This window comes from Chiloscyllium plagiosum, chromosome 4 (assembly GCF_004010195.1).
Source record: "Chiloscyllium plagiosum isolate BGI_BamShark_2017 chromosome 4, ASM401019v2, whole genome shotgun sequence".
NCBI classification, from domain to species: domain Eukaryota; kingdom Metazoa; phylum Chordata; class Chondrichthyes; order Orectolobiformes; family Hemiscylliidae; genus Chiloscyllium; species Chiloscyllium plagiosum.
In genome coordinates, this window is record NC_057713.1 from 111,736,220 (window position 1) to 111,755,939 (window position 19,720).

At 38.8% G+C, this 19,720-nt stretch overlaps 1 protein-coding gene across 2 annotated transcripts in view; it reads right to left on the bottom strand.

Moving 5' to 3' along the window:
• Window positions 1-19,720, bottom strand: part of reck (reversion-inducing-cysteine-rich protein with kazal motifs) — a 185,724-nt gene that overhangs the window by 158,719 nt on the left and 7,285 nt on the right. The window contains exons 2-5 of one of the 2 annotated variants that reach the window (XM_043688962.1): window positions 19,218-19,304; window positions 18,804-18,881; window positions 13,349-13,461; window positions 5,468-5,552 (exon numbers count right to left, since the gene is read on the bottom strand). In XM_043688962.1, the coding sequence (XP_043544897.1) occupies window positions 5,468-5,540 (73 nt within the window). In that variant the 5' untranslated portion in view covers window positions 5,541-5,552; window positions 13,349-13,461; window positions 18,804-18,881; window positions 19,218-19,304. The remainder of the gene's footprint in view (window positions 1-5,467; window positions 5,553-13,348; window positions 13,462-18,803; window positions 18,882-19,217; window positions 19,305-19,720) is intronic. The other variant, XM_043688961.1, reaches the window with a different exon arrangement.

Genomic DNA, 19,720 nt, shown 5'->3' on the forward strand with positions numbered 1-19,720 from the left:
GAGTTTAATTCAGATAAATGCGAGGTGCTTCATTTTAGGAAAGCAAATCTTAGCAGGACTTATACACTTAATGGGAAGGTCCCATCTCTGCTGAACAAAGAGATCTTGGAGTGTATGCACATAGCTCCTTGAAAGTGGGGTCACAAGTAGGTAGGATAGTGAAAGCGGCGTTGGTATGCTTTCCTTTATTGGTCAGAGTATCGAGTACAGGAGTTGGGAGGTCATGTTGCTGCTGTACAGGACATTGGTTAGGCCACTGTTGGAATATTGCGTACAATTTTGGTCTCCTTCCTATCAGAAAGATATTGTGAAACTTGAAAGGGTTCAGAAGAGATTTACAAGGATGTTGCCAGGGTTGGAGGATTTGAACTATAGGGAGAGGCTGATCAGGCTGGGGCTGTTTTCCCTGGAAGGGCGGAGGTTGAGGGGTGACCTTATAGAGGTTTACAAAACTATGATGGGCATGGAGAGTGTAAATAGGCAAAGTCTTTTCCATGGGGTCAGGGAGTCCAGAACTAGAGGGTATAGGTTTAGGGTGAGAGGGGAGAGATATAAAAGAGACCTAGGGGGCAACTTTTTCACACAGAGGGTGGTATGTGTATGGAATGAGCTGCCAGAGGAAGTAGTGGAGGCTGGTACAATTGCAACATTTAAGAGGCATTTGGATGGGTATATGAATAGAAAGGGTTTGGAAGGATATGGGCCGGGTGCTGGCAGGTGGGACTAAATTGGGTTGGGATATCTGGTTGGCATGGACGGGTTGGACCGAAGGGTCTGTTTCCATGCTGTACATCTCTATGACTCTATGGCTCTAAGTGGGTATTAAATTTTTGTAATGAGAGAGATATACTGAAGAAGTGCAAATATAGCAACATTCTACAGATGAAAGAAGGCAATTCTAGCTGTAGATAAAACATGCAGTTCTGATTTGAACAGCATGGCAAAATGTGCAAATCTGTATTTTGCGTAAGTATAAACAGTGGAAATCAATAAAGCCATATGACATAGGAGCAGAAGTAGGCTATTCAGCACATCCTCTTCTCCTCCATTCAATGAGATTATGGCTGATCTGAGAATCCTCAACTCTACTTTCTCTCCTTTGCCCTGTAATTCTTAATTCCTTTACTGATTAAAAAATCAGTCTATCTCAGCTTTGAATGTATTCAAGAAATCAGCCTCAACAGCCATCGGCATTAAAGATTTGCTACCCTCAGAGGAAATTGCTCTTCATCCGTCTTAAATGGGCAATCCCTTATTCTGAAATGATATCCTCTAGTTCCAGACACTCCACAAGGGGAAACAACCTTTCCGCATGACATTGAGCAAGAGCCATTCAAAATAAGTATACGTCTGAACATGAATATTTTAATTTCAGTAACATTGAAACTAAGTGCAGGAGAAACTCATCAGGTTCTGCAGCATCCATGAAGGTAGAAACAGAGTTCGAGTCCAAGATGACTTTTCTTGGGAACTGAGGAACAGTGAAAATCTGATGTCTCATATTATTAGAAAAAAAAGAGGAAGGGCCAAATGAATCAGAAGTGAAGGTCAAAAAAAGGTTAAAACAGACAAAGTGAAAACCCAGAGAGAACAGCAGGACATGTTCAAGATAGGGAGTCCTGAAATTGGAGGGACAGTGAATTAAACAAATGAAATTTCAACAATTCATAACTTCATAACAGGTCAGGAATCCTTTGCATCAGAAAATCTTAGGACCAACTGTTTTTCAGATGAAGAATATTTCTGAATTTCAGATATTCTTACCTTATGCTCTAAAATCTTTTACTAATCATATCACAACCAAGAGCAAAATATTCATTTAACTCTGTATGCTCGTCCGTTAGAGTATGGATTCACCATTTCTTTATTACTACCTGTAAATTTTGCTCCCCATTGTCTCCACACTTATTATTCTTTGTCTCCATTTGTTGCTACGCTAGCCACTTAGGTCCATTCAGCTCTTTGAGGAAAATACTTTGCTTGGTCCAAACAGACAGAGGGGAAGTTTTATTCCAAAAGGCACCAAATGGACCCAAACAAACCTGTAGAAACACTGAGGTCAAGCCTTTGGCTAAAAACTAATTTAATTTAAAAGGTCATTTCAGGTCAAGCAAAGTCCTCTTCCAAAGGTCTCAATGCCATCCCAAAAGATCTGTTCTGGTATGCTTTCAAAAAGACCCCCAGTTTTTAAGATCTTTTCAGTTTCTGGACATGCAAATGCTGATTTCCTCCAATTCCACCCCTCAGCAAATTACCTTAGGGAGCCAACTTGTGCCCTCTTTTGTGAAGACAGAACCAAAGTATGCATTCAATTCTTCTGCCATTTTTGTCCTCAATTAAATTTCCTTGTTAGTCTCTTACAGTCAGAAGCCATTTGTTTTACTAATCTTTCTCTATTCACATATTTATACAAATGTTTTCTTCTATTCCATGTCTATGTTTCCTGCTATTTAACAACTATACTATTCTTCCTCCCCTTTCTTATCAAACTTCTGTCCTCTTATGTTGAATTTTAAAATGTTCCGAATCCTTAGTCTTGTTACTTTTTCTGGCATTTTATATGTCTCTTTTTTAGATGCAATAGTATGCCTAATTTCTGTACGAAGGCATGATTGACTCCTCTTTCTTTTGTACAAGAATGAAAACTGTTGTTCGTCATGGACATATTCTCTAAATATGAGCCATTGCCTTTCCATGTTCAATCCCTTCAGTAGATTCCCAAAACCATTCTTTTCAATTCACACTTCATACCTACATAGCTCCCTTTATTTGGATTCAGGACCCTAATTTCAGATATGACTACTTCACTCTTTATCTTCATCATATTACAGCTGCTCTTCCCAAAGGGACTCACCACAAGATTGTAATTAATTCTCTTGTTACACAGTACCCAGTCTTGAACACAGTTATTGGTTGCTTCCTTAAATGCTCTGATCTGAAAAAAACCATCACGTACACATTCATGGAAATCCTCCTCCACATCATTGCTAGTTGCGATCTCTTTATCTAGCCCACAACACTACCTCTTTCCCCTCCTCTTCCTCACCCAGCAATACTACCTCGTCCTCTTCCCCCAATGTTGCCTCTTTTCTCTCCTCCACAAAACCTCTTTGCTCACTATGATCACACAATGGCTTCTCTGTTGGCTCCTTCCCCTTCTCCCCAGAGACATGCTGTCACCTTCTCCTTTTATCTACCCTCCTTCATGTACTCATTTTTTTATCCAACCCTCAAGCTTTCGGGTGGCACGGTGGCAAGCACTGCTGCCTCACAGCGCCAGAGACCCGGGTTCAATTCCCACCTCAGGCAACTGTCTGTGTGGAGTTTGCACATTCTCCCAGTGTCTGCGTGGGTTTCCTCTGGGTGCTCCGGTTTCCTCCCACAGTCCAAAAATATGCAGGTTAGGTGAATTGGCCATGGTAAATTGCCCGTAGTGTTAGGAGAAGGGGTAAATGTAGGGGAATGGGTCTGGGTGAGTTGCTCTTCGGAGGGTCGGTGTGGACTTGTTGGGCTGAAGGGCCTGTTTCCACACTAAGTAATCTAATCTACATCCCCAACTCCTTTGCTGCCCTCTGTCATTTCAACAGTTTCTTAGCCACATCTGCCTCCTTGCCACTGTGCATCCAATCCTCTCCGGTGCCAGCTACAATAGAACAGTGTTGAGGATTTCCATCTTATTTTGATCAGGAGCCCAGGCCGTCCCCCACACCACCTCGTTGAGCTTGTTCTCACTCTGCTCAACTTCTGCTTCAAAACTGAAGCCTCTCTCTTCACATGTGCTGCAAGACTTGCAGAGTTTCTCCAGCACTTCGATATCATCTCGATCCTGGCTATGCTTGCCTTTTTTGTGGGAAACATTAATTATTTTCATCCTGCTCAAGTCCCCCTCCTTTTTTTTTTAAATCTGGTACAGTGCAAATTGTAATAATGCCCATCCTGCTCTCTCACCATAATCAAGAACATCTTACTGATTGTTTCCAATTTTCAGCCTTCCCTCATCTTCAGCTGGTCCACTGACATTTTCCTTCCCTTCAGCAACTTGTGGATCATTGTTTCTTGAGACTGGCTACCTATTGAAGTTCACTACAAAGCACAGACTCCCACAGCCACCTCAACTAGACATCCTCACAAACTGCTTCTGTTAGTGCTCAATTCCATATTCCCAATGATGCAATCTTCCACATCAGTACAACCAAAATGTCTTCTTTATTCTTCAACTAAGGATTCCCATCTACGTGGTTAACAACATCCTCCATGCATTTCACAAACCTTATCCCCACTCCTCCTCCTCCTTCCCAAAACCATGCTAGGAGTTCCAGTGCCCTCACCTTCAACTCACCAGCCTCCATAGTCAAGAGTTTATCCTTTCATTTTCTATCAGCTCTAGCACAAAACAACACTGCCCTCCCCATTGAATATTGCAAAGGAATATCTCCTTCTGACCAACACTCCTTCGGACCAACACTTAGTCAGCTGAACACCTTTCAATTCCCAACAGCATCCTTCCATGCAAATGTAACACATTGAACATCTGTCTTTTATCTCTTTCACTGTCCAAGCCCCCAAATACACTTTCCAATTGAAAAATTACGTACTTCTCTCCATTAGCAACTATACTCATTGCCCATTTATAATCCCCTCAACACTGGGGAGTCCAAGTGAGTGTTTTGTAGAACACCTCGGGTTTCTGGTTGCTTGTCATTTTAATTTGCCACCTTGCTCTCACACTCATTTACACTGAAATTCAAAACAAGCTTGAATAACAAGACCTTACATTCTGGCACAGCATTCTATAGGCTCATGGACTCAACACTGAGTTCAATAACTTTAGGTCATTACTTCTGCTTCCTTTTTTTTCTGTTTTGGTTGGATCAGTCTTGTTTCTACGTTTATGACTTCACATTGTTTCAGATTTTTTTTAAATGTAGAAGTTCAAATCTCACTTTGAAAATAACATTTCTTCATAATATCCATTCCCACTCTCTTTTGCTGTTTTCGAATGAAAACTTGTTATTTAATCTCTGCTCCATTACAGAAATTCTTTGTTTTTCCTATCCCCTTCCTCAAATTTTTATTCTTTGCTAGGAGTAATAAAAGATAATCAACCTAAAGCATTAACTCTTTCTTTCTACAGATCCAGCCTGTCCACTGAGTTTTTCCAGCACTTCATGCACTTATACTTGTGAATAAGTTTTCTGCTTGCACTCAGGTAAGAGGGGCAAGTTCTGATTTGTGATATAAACAATGGCTCAAACCATCAAAGTAAATGATAAAAACAACTCTCAGAAGAGGTGTTAGCTTTGGTGTGTAGTACAGGAGTTCGTGGCAACATTACAACTGAACCAAATCAAATGTATACACAGCGTGACTTCTCCGATGCTGTCCACCTTTGTCCTGACTTTACTTCCAGAGTATATATGGATGCTATGAAGAGGACATACAAGGCCAATATTGAACTACTCCATACCTTCAGCTCCACATCTGAAGATCTTCAATGCCAAGAATAATAACGGAACTGCTAGGGTGCTGCTGTGGGCCATGAGGAAAAGTCACTGCAATACAGGATACACAGTTTCATTAGAAGCTAGCCATTTTTAAAGCTGTTTACCTCTAATATTTTACACATAACTTAAGGTTTAAATGTGATAATACTGGACGACATGATGCTACATTTCTCTCATACACAATTCACCAAATAGCAATCTTCCAGTAAATTGGAGGATATACTTATGTTAAGATAGGAGAGTTGTATTTTGTGACGCAGTGCAGAATTTTAAGTTGATATGTAATTCATGTGATCAATGTTTTTAAGAGCAAAAGTGCAACTTGCTTTATTGGTCACAGCTCTGGGTCAGTCACCACTTAAATTTGGTTTTCAGCACAATTTACAAGTTAAAACAGGGCCAGTTTCAACATGCAACCGAGGTACACCCAGCTCTCACTCTGACCTCACTTCTGGAATTCGGCTCTTTTGTCCATGTTTGAAACCACGGCTGCAATGAGGTCAGGAGCTGAGTGGCCTTGGCAGAACCTAAACTGCGAGTCACTCAGCAGGTTATTGCTGAGAAAGATGCTCCTTCACAGCACTGCTGATGACACCTTCCATCACTTTGCTAATGATGAGGAGTAGACTGATGAAGCAGTAATTGTCCAGGTTGGATTTGTTCTGCTTTTTGTGAACAGAACAAATGCCTGGACAATTTCCACATTGCCGGATAGTTGCCAGTATTGTAACTGTATTAGAAGAGCTTGGTTAAGGGAGCAGCAAGTTCTGGCACACAAACATTCAGCACTATTGCCAGAATGTAGTCAGGACCCATAACATTTGCAGTCTCCAGTGCCTCCAACTGTTTCTTGATATCACTTGCAGTGAAATGAATTGGCTGAAGACTCTTATCTGAGATGCTGGGGACCACTGGAGGAAGTCGAAATGGATAATCGAGTCAGCACTCCTGGATGAAGATTGCTGCAACTGCTTTAGCTCTATTCTTTGCATTTTATAAATAAAAGCTGTTGCTTCATTAAACTTGTGTTCATACCTTGAACATAAATTAATTCAGTCAAATATCTGATGGTTTAAAATTAACTTAATTCAAATGTTCACATATACAATGAAGCGCAGGTAAAGCCACTCATGCTGAATTAGCTCATTATAAAAGATAATAATTAGAAAGCAGTGACAACATGTAAAAATCAGCTATTGTAAGGTTTGATTCATTTTATAGCTGGATTTGGAAATATCCAGGGTATAATCAGCTGAGTTGCAGATTTGTCAGAAAGTCCAAAGGTCATCTAAAATTCCAAATAATGCAGAGAATAGTGACGAAAAAGAGACAGTATTAGTGTTATCGATTACAGTTGCAGAACATACTGTCTCCATGTTCACTCTACCTTAGAGAGAATTATGCTTCCTTTATCATTTCACCTCAATTTGACGCCATCTTAGAGAAAACAAACTGAACAAGCTGCAAAGACAAGCCTCCAAAAAGGAAAACCCATTTGCCAACATATCAGGTCAATCACCGTAAATCATATACATATATTTGTCCTATAGTATAACACAAAAGGTAGAAGATATGCTATTCATAAAGCAAAAGGCTTGCAATTATACAGTATTGGTGCCGAAAAAGACTGTATTACTTGTTTCCTTGATTTAATATTTAAATATATAAAATATACAATGATATATTCTATTATTAAAGGAAAATAACTTCTTTTAAAACAATAAATGGATCCTGGAAAATTGTCAACACTGCAAAACCACTTTCTGTTGATATATTCAACAGTTCAAGACAAAAATACAAATTCAAGAAAAGCCATTGTTGTCTTAAATCGTTTGCACTTCATCTCTTCACATAACAGTGACACCTACGCCTTGGAGACCCTTGCTCAGAAGAAACCAACTTGAAAGAACCTCCTGCATGAAGGAACACAGCTCTTCAAAATCAACAGTCGGTGTAAAGAACCTGAGAAAGTAATACCAGTGAACAATGATATACACTAATTCTACCTCCTGGAAACATGTGTGAGAGTGTGAGCGCAAGAGAGAGAAAAAGAGAGCCTGAATGTGTGCGCGAATGGGAGTGCGCGCAAGCAAGTGTGCATGAGAGAGAGAGAGAGAGTGAGAGCGAGAGCGAATGGGAGTGCAAGAGTGTGCGAGAGAGCGAGAGAGAGAACAAACTCACTTGTTCTCAACCTATCTTCCCTACATGATCGTAAACACCTATCAAAACACTCCTTAATTTCTTCCGTTGTAGAAACATTCCCCAAATTCTAAAGTTATTGATTGATAAAGTTACAGAAATGTATTAAATAAAGGTAAGTGGCCACTTAAAACAAATGCATTAATAATGCAAAGAAACAGCATTGACAGGATAAGCTAAGTGGTCTCCTTCTTAACAATTCGGTTCTCAACTGACATTCATCAACACTACCTCAACATCAAGAACATGAACAGAGACAAAAATTGGGGATATTAAAAATAAAGGGAAAAATAAATAACAAAACACAAAATAAATAACAAATATCAAAAAATTGATATCATAAGACAGTCGAGCTTGAAGGCAAACAGTGCAGATCTGAAGGAGTTTGGGAGTGAAGCACAACAGCAGATGAGGCCAGATAGCACGAGTCTAAGAATGAGAGATTAAAAAGACCCAAGTACTGTGATGCAAACTGGTGACAGCCAGTTGCCTTCAGTCAGTCTTCAGGTCATTTCTCAAGTTTAATTAGACTAACAAATAGAAGCCTGACAGGGCACCTCCAACTCAAGGAACTCCTTCTGTGCCAAGTTGGACATGCAAGATCAAAAACAGAAATTGCTGGAGAAAATCAGCAGGTCTGGCAGCACTTGCGGAGAAAAAACAGTTTAAGTTCAGTGACCCTTCTTCAGAACCCAAACATACTGAAGAACTTTCTGTTTTTGTTTCAGATCCCCGACAGAGTTTTTGGTTTATTTTACATGAGCCTGCACGATGTTTTTCAGGTTCTGAACAATCTTCGTTCCAGGACAAACCTTCAGCTGGAGGAGCTCAGGTTTTGGAACTTAAACAGCAGCTGGTCTCAATACAGGACATTAGTAAGACTGAGGGGTGAGTGCATGAAAAACTTGTGAATAAGATCTGCACATGTTAAAAGTATACAATCGAAATTAATAGCTCATGGAATCTAAGGGAAAGTAACAAGTTGGATTCAGAATTGGTTCCGTGAAAGGAAACAAACCTTTTATTGGTCCACAGGTGTGCATATGACTGGAAGATGGTTTCCAATGGGGGTTCTCCACAGATCTGTACTGGATTGCTGAACTTCCACAGCATATAATAACTCTGACATAGATACAGAGTCATAGAGATGCACAGCATGGAAACAGACCCTTCAGTCCAACCCATCCATGCCGACCAGATATCCCAACCCAATCTAGTCCCACCTGCCAGCACCCGGCCCATATCCCTCCAAACGCTTCCTATTCATACACCATCCAAATGCCTCTGAAATGTTGCAATTGTACCAGCCTCCACCACTTCCTCTGGCAGCTCATTCCATACACGTACCACCCTCTGTATGAAAACATTGCCCCTTTAGGTCTCCTTTATATCTTTCCCTTCTCACCCTAAACCTATGCCCTCTAGTTCTGGACTCCCCCACCCCAGGGAAAAGACTTTGTCTATTTACCCTCTCCACGCCCCCTCATAATTTTGTAAACCTCTATAAGGTCACCCCTCAGCCTCCGACGCTCCAGGGAAAACAGCCCCAGCCTGTTCAGCCTCTCCCTATAGCTCAAATCCTCCAACCCTGGCAACATCCTTGTAAATCTTTTCTGAACCCTTTCAAGTTTCACAACATCTTTCCGATAGGAAGGAGACCAGAATTGCATGCAATATCGAATAGTGGCCTAACCAATGTCCTGTACAGCCAAAACTCCCAACTCCTGTACTCAATACTCTGACCAATAAAGGAATGCATACCAAACGCCTTCTTCACTATCCTATCTACCTGCCACTCCACTTTCAAGGAGCTATGAACCTGCACTCCAAGGTCTCTTTGTTCAGCAACACTCCCTAGGACGTTACCATTAAGTGTCTAAGTCCTGCTAAGATTTGCTTTCCCATATATAAAGGGGCCTCACTACATAGTTTGCAAATTCAAGTGAGAGCTAAGCATCACAATGCAGGAAAGATGCAATCACTCTAAGGGAGGGTGTAGATGTACAGGGTACAAAGATTTTACTTGGAATGGAGAATTTTAGCCATCAGTAAAGTCTAAATGGATCATTTTCTTTAGAACTTGGGAGGCTAACATGAGATTTAATTGAGGTGTACTGAAACAATGGTGGGGTGGGGGTGGGGGGGGCGGGGGAAGGAGGGCATAGTGAAAGTCGATAGAAAAAAAAACCTACATTTTAGTAGAGATGAAAACAAAGGAACAAACACAGATGTAAAGTAGTTGGTCAAACTATTACAGGAAAATTAATAGCATTTTTTCCTCATCCAGTGGGCAGCGGGAACAAAAGTCATCATTGCATTTTAAAAATAAACACGAGTTCTGTAAGTATAGGATATAGGTTAAAGCCAGAAACTGCAATTAAACATGACAGCTACTCTTTTATTCCCACGACCATGATGGATTAAATGGTCCACTGCACCAGACATCTGTCCATGTTTCTTCCTACATTGTTAAATTGTGCACAAAAGGTCAAGTGCCCAGTACACCTGAGCATTCCCTACCTCATTCCCCTCCATTCCTGGTAACAGAGACTAAAACTGTCTTGGTCCTGAACTTGACAGCTTTATCCCTAAACCATGGACTTGTTGCTTCATCTCTCATTCCTTTAAAATGCTGCATTCAAAGTTAATTTCTAGCTTTTCTTGACCAGTATCTGGAATCTTTCAGTGAGGGCAGTCTTTAGACATTTTCTAAGCTAAATAAAATGACATAAAACTAATTGCTGAGCCTTAAATCATGAATACCCTCTTGGTTTTGAACACAAACTCCAGAAAGTCACATATATTTACATAAAACTCTTCTTTGCAGATAATTAGCAGTGGGACCACTGTTTAAAATGTGGGATTAGCAAAAGTTCTTTTGAACTTTGAGCAAACAGAAAAAGAATCAAGGAAACTTGTGAGCGGTTTACACAGCAATCTGAGGGCAGAACCACAGCTGGTAAGGTTCAACCACAGCTTGCGACCACAGCTGTCAAGGCCACTTGCCTAAAGATAAGAGAGAGTATGCTGCCTGCATAAGATAAGCAAGAGTGGGTGGAATGCAAAAGAATGCAACATTTATCTACATGTTATCTATTATTGTTTAAAACTGGTCAAGCAAAAGGAGATACCAGCTGCCGCCAGTCTATTTTCTCTGCTTAATAACGAAAATTGACTCAAAAACCTTCTGTCGTATGTCTTTAAGGTGACTGACAGTTAAAAATTGATTATTGCAATAACATACATGACTTGATCTGGCACATATCTGATGAGATTGAAAAAGAGGTTTTATCTTCTGGAATTAGATGTATAAATATTTGTGTTTTTACACAAAAACGATTCACAGAATGAGAGCATAAGAACATGCAATAAGTTTAAAGAGTTCAGAGATGCGTAGATATTTCCGGAGAAGGCTTTAAAAGATTAAAGAAATGAAGGAGTTTATGAGAAAAGTTTTCCAAGCTAAGAAAACATTTAAGAGCAAGACCTTAACTTTAAGAAGTCAAGCCAAAAATATTGGAAGGTAGTTAGATGCAGCGCTTGCATGCAAAAGTTCAGTTTCCCAGAACATGTGGAAACATCAAAGGAACTAGCACCACTCCAGATATGACAACGTGCAAGTGAGAGAACTGAGGCGAATGACCTAGAAGAGAACCGATATTGTGTCTATATAAAGAAATTCATCACTGTCACATCCCACAATTTTCACTGAGAGAACAAAAGCCAAGAATTTGAAGTTAACTTCTCACTTTTAAAAACAAAAGTAACTGCTTGGATTTTTTGCCTTGCCTATTTAAACTGATTGACACTAAAGGATAAATACTTAATAGAAGGCATTACGCAGATTGGTCAGTTAGTTGAATTTGGTAAGAAAAAACAATCTAACAATCTTAAGTGGCTAAAGGATTGTCAAGATTAAATGATTAGATAGATAGAAAATGGAAGGACAAGATTTGTCATGTTACAACTGCCACATTACAGATATAAAATGCATTTTGGAAAATTAAATTCAGGTGCAAACTATAAAATAAATGGCAGAACTTAGGAGTGTTGACAGAGGGATCTGGGTGCCCAAATGCACAGGTCCCTGAAAGTGGCAACACAAGTGAATAAGGTAGTCAAGGCAGCATACAACACACTTTCTTTCATTGGCTGGGGCATCAAATATAAAAAGTGGCAAGCTATGTTACAGCTGTAGAAAACATTAGTCAGGCCATGTTTGGAATATTGCATGCAGTTCTGGTCGCCCCATGAACAGATGAGCGTGAATGCTTTGGAGAAGGTGCAGAGGAGGTTTACCAGGAAATTACCTAGTCTCAAGGATTTTAGTTATGAGGAGAGGTTGAATAAACTCATTGTTTTCACTGAAAAGACGGAGGCTGAAGGGCAAACTGAAAGAGGCCTACAAAAGTATGAGGGGCATAGATAGAGTGGATAGTTGGAAGCTTTTTCCCCAGGATGGAAACATCAACTACAAAAGAGTACATGTTCAAGGTGAGAGGAAGGTGGTTTAGGGGAGAAGTGCGGGGAAAATATTTCACAGAGGGCGGTGGCTGCCTGGAATGCACTGCCATTGGGGGTGGTGGAAGCAGGCATGTTTAAGATGTATCTTGATGGACAAGTGGAGGCAAACAGAGGGATAGAAACCACATATTAGCAATAAGTAGCGGTTCTAAATAAGGATTAGGAATCGGCACAGGCTTGGTGAGCTGAAAAGCCTATTCTTGTATTGTATAAAACATTATAAATTGGACTAGCTGAAAGGAATATGCAATTACACTATTAAAAGCAAAAAGCTAATCAGCATTACATGAAAACAGGCTTAAAACACAATATTTATGCAAAATTATCAACTTCTCAGCTACACAAAACCTCCAACTGTGACATAATCCTGCCAACTTTGTGCCGTTCTTGGACACAGAGCATAACTTTAATTTCTATTAAGTGGAGCTCAGCTAGTTTTAATATTTTTAAAGTACATTTGAATTCACATTATTCCCATGAGTGAATAATTCTGTTAGCTCACTAAAATACACTAAAATACCTAGAGCACACTTCTGATAACCATAATTAGTACCAATTTAGGGTTATTAGAAATGCGCTAGTTACAAAATATTAGTTCATGAATTGTTGTTTTGCTTTCTTTGTCTTGGGAGCTAGCAAGTTCTATGATTCTACTCTATAACTTACTTATTGACTCAACAGAACACAGAATTTTGAAAGATGGTTGGTTCAAAAACGTTTTAAAGCTAAACTTTAAGGCATCGAATAAGTCCAAAGAACTTTGCAGCTTGTTCTTTCCTGAAAGAAGTGAAAAAGTGCTCAATGATTTCTGATTAATATTCATTACAATTTACTTAGGCTAACATCAGTCAATTGAGATTCTAACTATTGCTCATATTTCACCTCTGAACACATAGAATTCCAAAATTCTGTGACTTTAGTTCAATGAAACAATTGTGAGAAGATTTGTAGCTCGGGTGCTCGTTGTTGTGGCTCTGTTCGCTGAGCTGGGAATTTGTGTTGCAACACAAATTCCCAGCTCGGCAAACAGAACGACAATGAAACAATGTTAAAATATTAAACGATCAAGAGATTGTGCATGGTGGAAATTAATATACAACTCAAAGTACGTTGTTACCAACCTGATTTGGCCGAAGTGTTCTAATCTACAGCCAATTCAGAAATGTATTCTACATCTGCCAATGAAGAAATTACAAGGCAGTCTGTCTCTGTGGATCCCATTTATCCCCTTGCTCTGTAATGCAGAAGTGAAACTTGTAAAATATATTTCTTCTTCCATCACCTTTCATTTGTAACTGATTTTATATTTTGTTTTCTCTTATATTTTCCAAAACATCCAAAACAGATCAGATTCCTGCCTCTGCTACCAATATACCATGGCAACTACTCCATAGGAAGGAATCAAAACTATACAGAATGATTCCCAGATTCATTTTCTCCTTCTTCAAATGTACTCTCTCAATGACCCTTCCTTTAACAGAAACCTGATAAGCAATAAAGCTGTAGACAGGAAGCACTTACAGGCACATAAGATTGTAACAGTTCACAATAATCTCCCTTTTTATAAGGGAGTATGTCAAAATCTGAAACATTCGGAAAAGTTTTAAATTTTCTTAGATTACCTTTTACAGAATTAAAATCATATTTGAGCAAGACTCTTCAAGAGTAAAATCGGAAAGCACTTTTGTACCCCACACGAAGGGGGTGGAAATCTAGTAAACTCTCAAAGGCAGTAGAAATGATGGGTGAATTAAAATTTTCCAGACTGAGATAGAAGGATTTCTACTCAGAGCTCAAGGGATACGGAGCACATGCAGGTAAATGGAGTTGAGATCAAAAACACCGATTAGAATAAAATGGACAGATCTGAGGTCTGAATGGCCTGACCTTGTACCTAAGCAATTAAAAATAAATGCAATTCATAATCTACTTACAAGTCAAACAATACAGCAGCCATTGTGTGTCTGAACTCCCTCCAAGTAATATTAAAGCCACATGTTTTAACCTGGTCAAAGGTTTTCCTAGCTGCTGGAGTCTAACTAGAGTATACTCTGGCAGTGGGATGCAACTTAATTCCAGCAAACTTTTCTTGGCTGAAACAGGATTTGGAATACATGGCCTGATAGGATGGTGGAAACAGACTTGAAAGCAGATTTTGCAAGGGAACTGGATATATAGTTGAAAGTTAAAATATTGTAGAGATACAGGGAAAAAAAAAAGACAAGGATTACTCTTCAAATAAACTTGGGGACAGGGTGGTTGGTAGTGACGATGGTGGTTGGTTGGATGGCTGAGGCAGTTTTTTACAGTGCACCACTTCTGCACATCCCAAATATTTTCACCGAAATAAAACCAGGTCATGTAAAGTCATATTGGTGTGCAGCAATAGTATTCCTGAACACAGTAAACACTAGTTTCCACTTGAAAGAATTAGAAATCATTTATCAGTGAGAGCAAAATATTTTAGTGTAAGGTAGTGTAGCCAATTACACATGATGGCTGGACTCAAATTCTGAAACACCTGGCTAAAATTAAGACGACGACATTGTTTCTCTGAGAGAAATGAGAACGAAACAACTTTTAAAAATGCTTCAAAACAAAGTGCCACATAAGGACCATAAAATTGCCTTTTCTAATTAGATTTAGAATTTGGCATGATCAAGTGAAGAGGAGGAATTAGTTCTCGTCTTTTTAACCACCTCAGTTACAAATACTAAGCTTCTTTTTTAGTATGCTATTACCACACTTGAATAAAACATACTTTGCTAGAAAGTGAAGCAGCCAATTACCAAAACTGTGAGTTAAAGAAAGAAGTTTATTGTCTACTAATTCCAAAAGAAAAAGAATATCAAAATACTCTGATAAGAAATTTAAAAGAGAGGGTATGGTGCAGTTAAGGGCGGGCGGGCACGGTGACGGGCGGCACGGTGGCACAGTGGTTAGCACTGCAGCCTCACAACGCCAGAGACCCGGGTTCAATTCCCGACTCAGGCGACTGACTGTGTGGAGTTTGCACATTCTCCCCGTGTCTGCGTGGGTTTCCTCCGGGTGCTCCGGTTTCCTCCCACAGTCCAAAGATGTGCGGGTCAGGTGAATTGGCCATGCTAAATTGCCCATAGAGTTAGGTTAAAAGGGGCAAAAGTAGGGGTATGAGTGGGTTACGCTTCGGCGGGTCGGTGTGGACTTGTTGGGCCGAAGGGCCTGTTTCCACACTGTAAGTAATCTAATCTAATCTAATCTAATCTAAGGAAAGCAGACAAGTTACACAGTTAAACAGTTCATTGAATCCTCAAGATGTCAGATTCATAAGATGAGATCACAACTTTTCAGAAGATGACTTGTATCCTGAGCAGGAATGGTATCTGTAGGTATCTTGGTCAATGGCTATTTTTCCATTTAGTATTTTCATTGGACAATGAATTCTGAGATAATGAGTGCAACAGGCAGGAACAGCGTTCCAGCTCTTGCAATCATATTCATTATTTTTTCTCACTGTTCTACTGCTCAAAAGCAGCTGCTGAAATATTGTTCAGGGTGTACTTCGAGTTCCATTGTCTTTTCAAGCTGGCTAACTGGCAGGCAAATCTTCAGTCTCCCAGAGAAATTATTGCATTCATGTAAATTAAACAGGAGTTGCAAATTTCTTGACACTGACCGAGGAACCTGGTTTAGATGTTGTTAGATACCGTGGTAGTCTCAATGCAAACCATTTACCCAATGTGGATCTCTCAAAGTTTTGTTCAATCTGTGCTCAGGTGCGTAGCGCTGCATTTTATATCCATGTTTTTTCCTTTATCAAAAAAAGTCTTAATCCATGAAAGGTCTCACTGTTACAATATGGAGACTGACAGCTGAATCAAATCAGCTTTCCTACCTCTGTGTTCGGGATACATTAAAGTTAAAGACTTCAAAAGACTTTGAAAATAAATCCCAATGGCTCCCAACCAGACTTCTGATAAGCAATCCCAGACTCCCTGAATAATTAACTCTCGACTGGATTTGTAGTTGAAACAAAAAAAAAGTAACTATGCATTAATAATAAGTAAGTTTAGCAGAGCAACAATAAACAAAAGTAATCTAATTGAAATCCACGATTTAAACCCAACAACCTTTGTTTTCAGGCATTCACAGGAAAGACAGAAAAACAAATAATTAAGGGATTAAAAAAAGAAATTAGCAAATTAATCATTGGCCAGATTATTTGACCTGTTTTCATGGTGCATTATTCCACAGGAACGTATGATGTTACTTTGATCAATCAAGAAACAATATTTAGTTCATTCTGAGGAAGTTTCAACAGAATTAATAGATTAATTTCTATCCTCTGAATTCCCAATAGCTGAAATTGGGAGATTAGGCAGAGAGCTTTCAAATCTCAATGGTATAGCATTAACAGCCAAACACCTTCTCTCAGAGAGACAATCCAAAGAAAAAGTTAAAACTTTCCAGCCACTCCCTCTGGCTGATCATTATGTTCTCTCCCACACTCATTGGCACCAATTCCCAGGTAGTAAACTCCTGATGAGAAGCTTATGCTCGAAATGTCGATTTTCCTGCTCTTTGGATGTTGCTTGACTAGCTGTGCTTTTCCAGCACCACACTTTTTGACTTTCGCCACACCATTTGACACTTTTGATCACCTGCAAAAACCTGTCATTCAGCCTATCGACACTCCACTCACACCACTTGTACTATATTTTTTGACGCTTTTAATTACCTAGAATTCTCTTGCAATGATATCTCCACCTGTAAATTTTGTGCCTGTGTGCTTCCTTCCATTTCACCTGACAAAAGAGCAGCACTCTGAAAGTTTGTGATTTCAGATAAACTTGTGGACTAATCTGGTGTCATGTGACTTCTGACTTTGCCCAAAATTAAGTCAGTTCTGTGAAGTCAGACCGCTGAAAATGAGGACCAATATTAGATACAATTGTGATCACTTGAAATTCATAGAATCTTAAAGAATCAAATGTCATGTTGATGATCCAAAGTCAAAAAAAATTCATTGAAAAAGTAGGAATGAGAATTTAAAAACATGCAACACTTATTCCTTGTAGAAGTAATAGCGATAAATTGCATGAATCTGAAAAACACCGAAATTATCTTACAACCCCTTGAACCTGTTCCATCTTCAATAAGATCATATCCATCAAGCCTGTGAGATCAAAAATCTAATAGCAAATAGCTAAAGGGAAATAAATGTACAACAGAAGCAAAGATGCCAGTGAAATGAGTCATAATATGTTTCTTCTCAATGCTTTTCTCCTATAATCTCAAATCCACCATATTCCCCTTTAAGTAAGGTCAATTATGCTGCAAATAAAGTGCCAGAAAGGGTAAGATGATGCTGGCACTCAGTGCCAATGCCTATATGCATTCTTTAAAAACATTTGGAATACTGGAAACCTTTTGTTCACAATACCTCACTAACTGGAAAAGTGTATAGCAGCACAGTTTATATGAGAAGAATCTTGGAGAAAATAAGAATAGTTATGCTTATTGTCTTCATAAATGAGACTATTAGAACAGAAAGTACTTGTAACTGTACAATGTAAACCATTTTAGCAAGTAGTTCTTTATTGTTTAATAAAAAATTTCATACTCCATGCAATGAGTTATTTTCTCATTTCCCTACCCGGAAAGGAAACAAACATGCATTTATTTAGTGCCTTTCAAGATCTTAGGATATCCTAAAGCATTTTAAAATCTAATGAAGTATTTCTGAAGTGCAGTCATTGTTCTAACATTGGAACTGCAGAAGTTAATTCATCTGCAACTCCTCCAATAGACAACAATGTCATATTCACCACAATCTATTATTTAATTAAGTTGATCACAGGATAACCCCATTTCTCTTCTTTGAAACGGTGCTAAAGCATATTTTATGTTCATCTAAGAGCAGACGGGATCTCAGTTTAATGTCTCATCAGAAAGGTGACATTGAGTATCAGCCAAGATTTTGCCTTGGAGAGGAACTTGAAGTCTCATAAAATAACTCGACTTAAAAGAAATTTATAGAGAGCTTCAGATCACACCCTGACTGGATGTACCACAATTGCTGTAACGGATTCAATTCCAGTTAAGATAATTTTGCTGATAATATCTGGCACTCTGCCTTGTATAATCTAAACTTATACTAAGCAGCATAGCTGGAGCTTTCATCAACACCAAAGCCTGTATTTCCATCACCTTGACCTCATCAAACTGTTGCTTCTTGATTCAACAAATGCTCTGCAATTCTCAACCATTCCTGCAGACACATGTATGTTCTCATCCATCCTATTGCATCCATTCTCTACAGCCACATATCTCCTTGTACTCACGTTAGTGTACTAAATGCAAGCATTTGGAGAACGTTATCTGTACTTAATTACTACATTAGGAATGCAAGTTGTTAACAAATGAAATGCAGAATCAAAAATCCAAACAAGTCAATTTTTATTTTGAAAACTAGTATTCAAATTCAGTAATTTCTTCAGTTTTAGGCTGTCAAGTTTCCTTTTCGACCCTGATGTAAGTAACTCAAACAATGGGAAAAGTAGAAAATCATTCTAAAAACAGTCTCTGTAAACTTACCCATTAAATTGGCTTCATGTTACAAATATCCAAAGTCTATGTAGGCCTTCCCTTACGTTATTGGTTGAGAATTTTCACCTGAGTTAGTGAGGGAATGAAAGTTGGATCAGAGAAGGTATTGCCTCAGCATGTCCCTCAAACGACAACATCTATAGTGCACCATAATATCATGAAGAAAAAAAAAACAAAGATATAAACCACATAACAATTGAAATCAAAATATAATTTAAGCATTTTACACAGTCAAAATAATTTATGATTTTTTATTAAAATGGTGTGTTTCAAGTTGAGCTTTTTTACAATATTGAGAGGAACTAACATTTGTGCTCAGAATGGGGATATTGATGAAGCCATTTGTAAAGGCTACAGCTGGAGTCGATCATTAACTCAGATTTGGGTGATGGTGATGACTACCTTTTTTCCATGGTGTTCAGTGGAGACTCATAAAACGTCCCTGGATATTGCCACTTCCAACAACAGTTTCAGCAAGAGTTATAAATTCTATATGGGAAGAAATAAAAAGTTATGAAGTCACTGAGAAAGATCCGAGAAAGAATAAGCAAATAAATAGAATACATTGATCTTCAGGAAATATTGCAAGTTTACCACTGAAGGCAAAGCAAAACAAGTTAATTCATAAATGCAGGTTTCTGAGGATGAAAAGCAATTGTGATCAAGACCAGTAGGGTAGTTATGGGAAAGAAAATGGATGAAAAGATGATGCATTGGATGATAACAGAACAGTGGAGTTAAGTTGTTGATTGCACCAGCTGATACAACACTTCCTTTTGTGGTATAAATATCTATGATTTTTTTTACATTTAAGTCCATTTTTTTTCAAGTGTCAGAAATCTTCAACACTGTATAAATCTGCGATGTTTGCCTTTTATGTTATGATGCACTGTTACATTACAGTA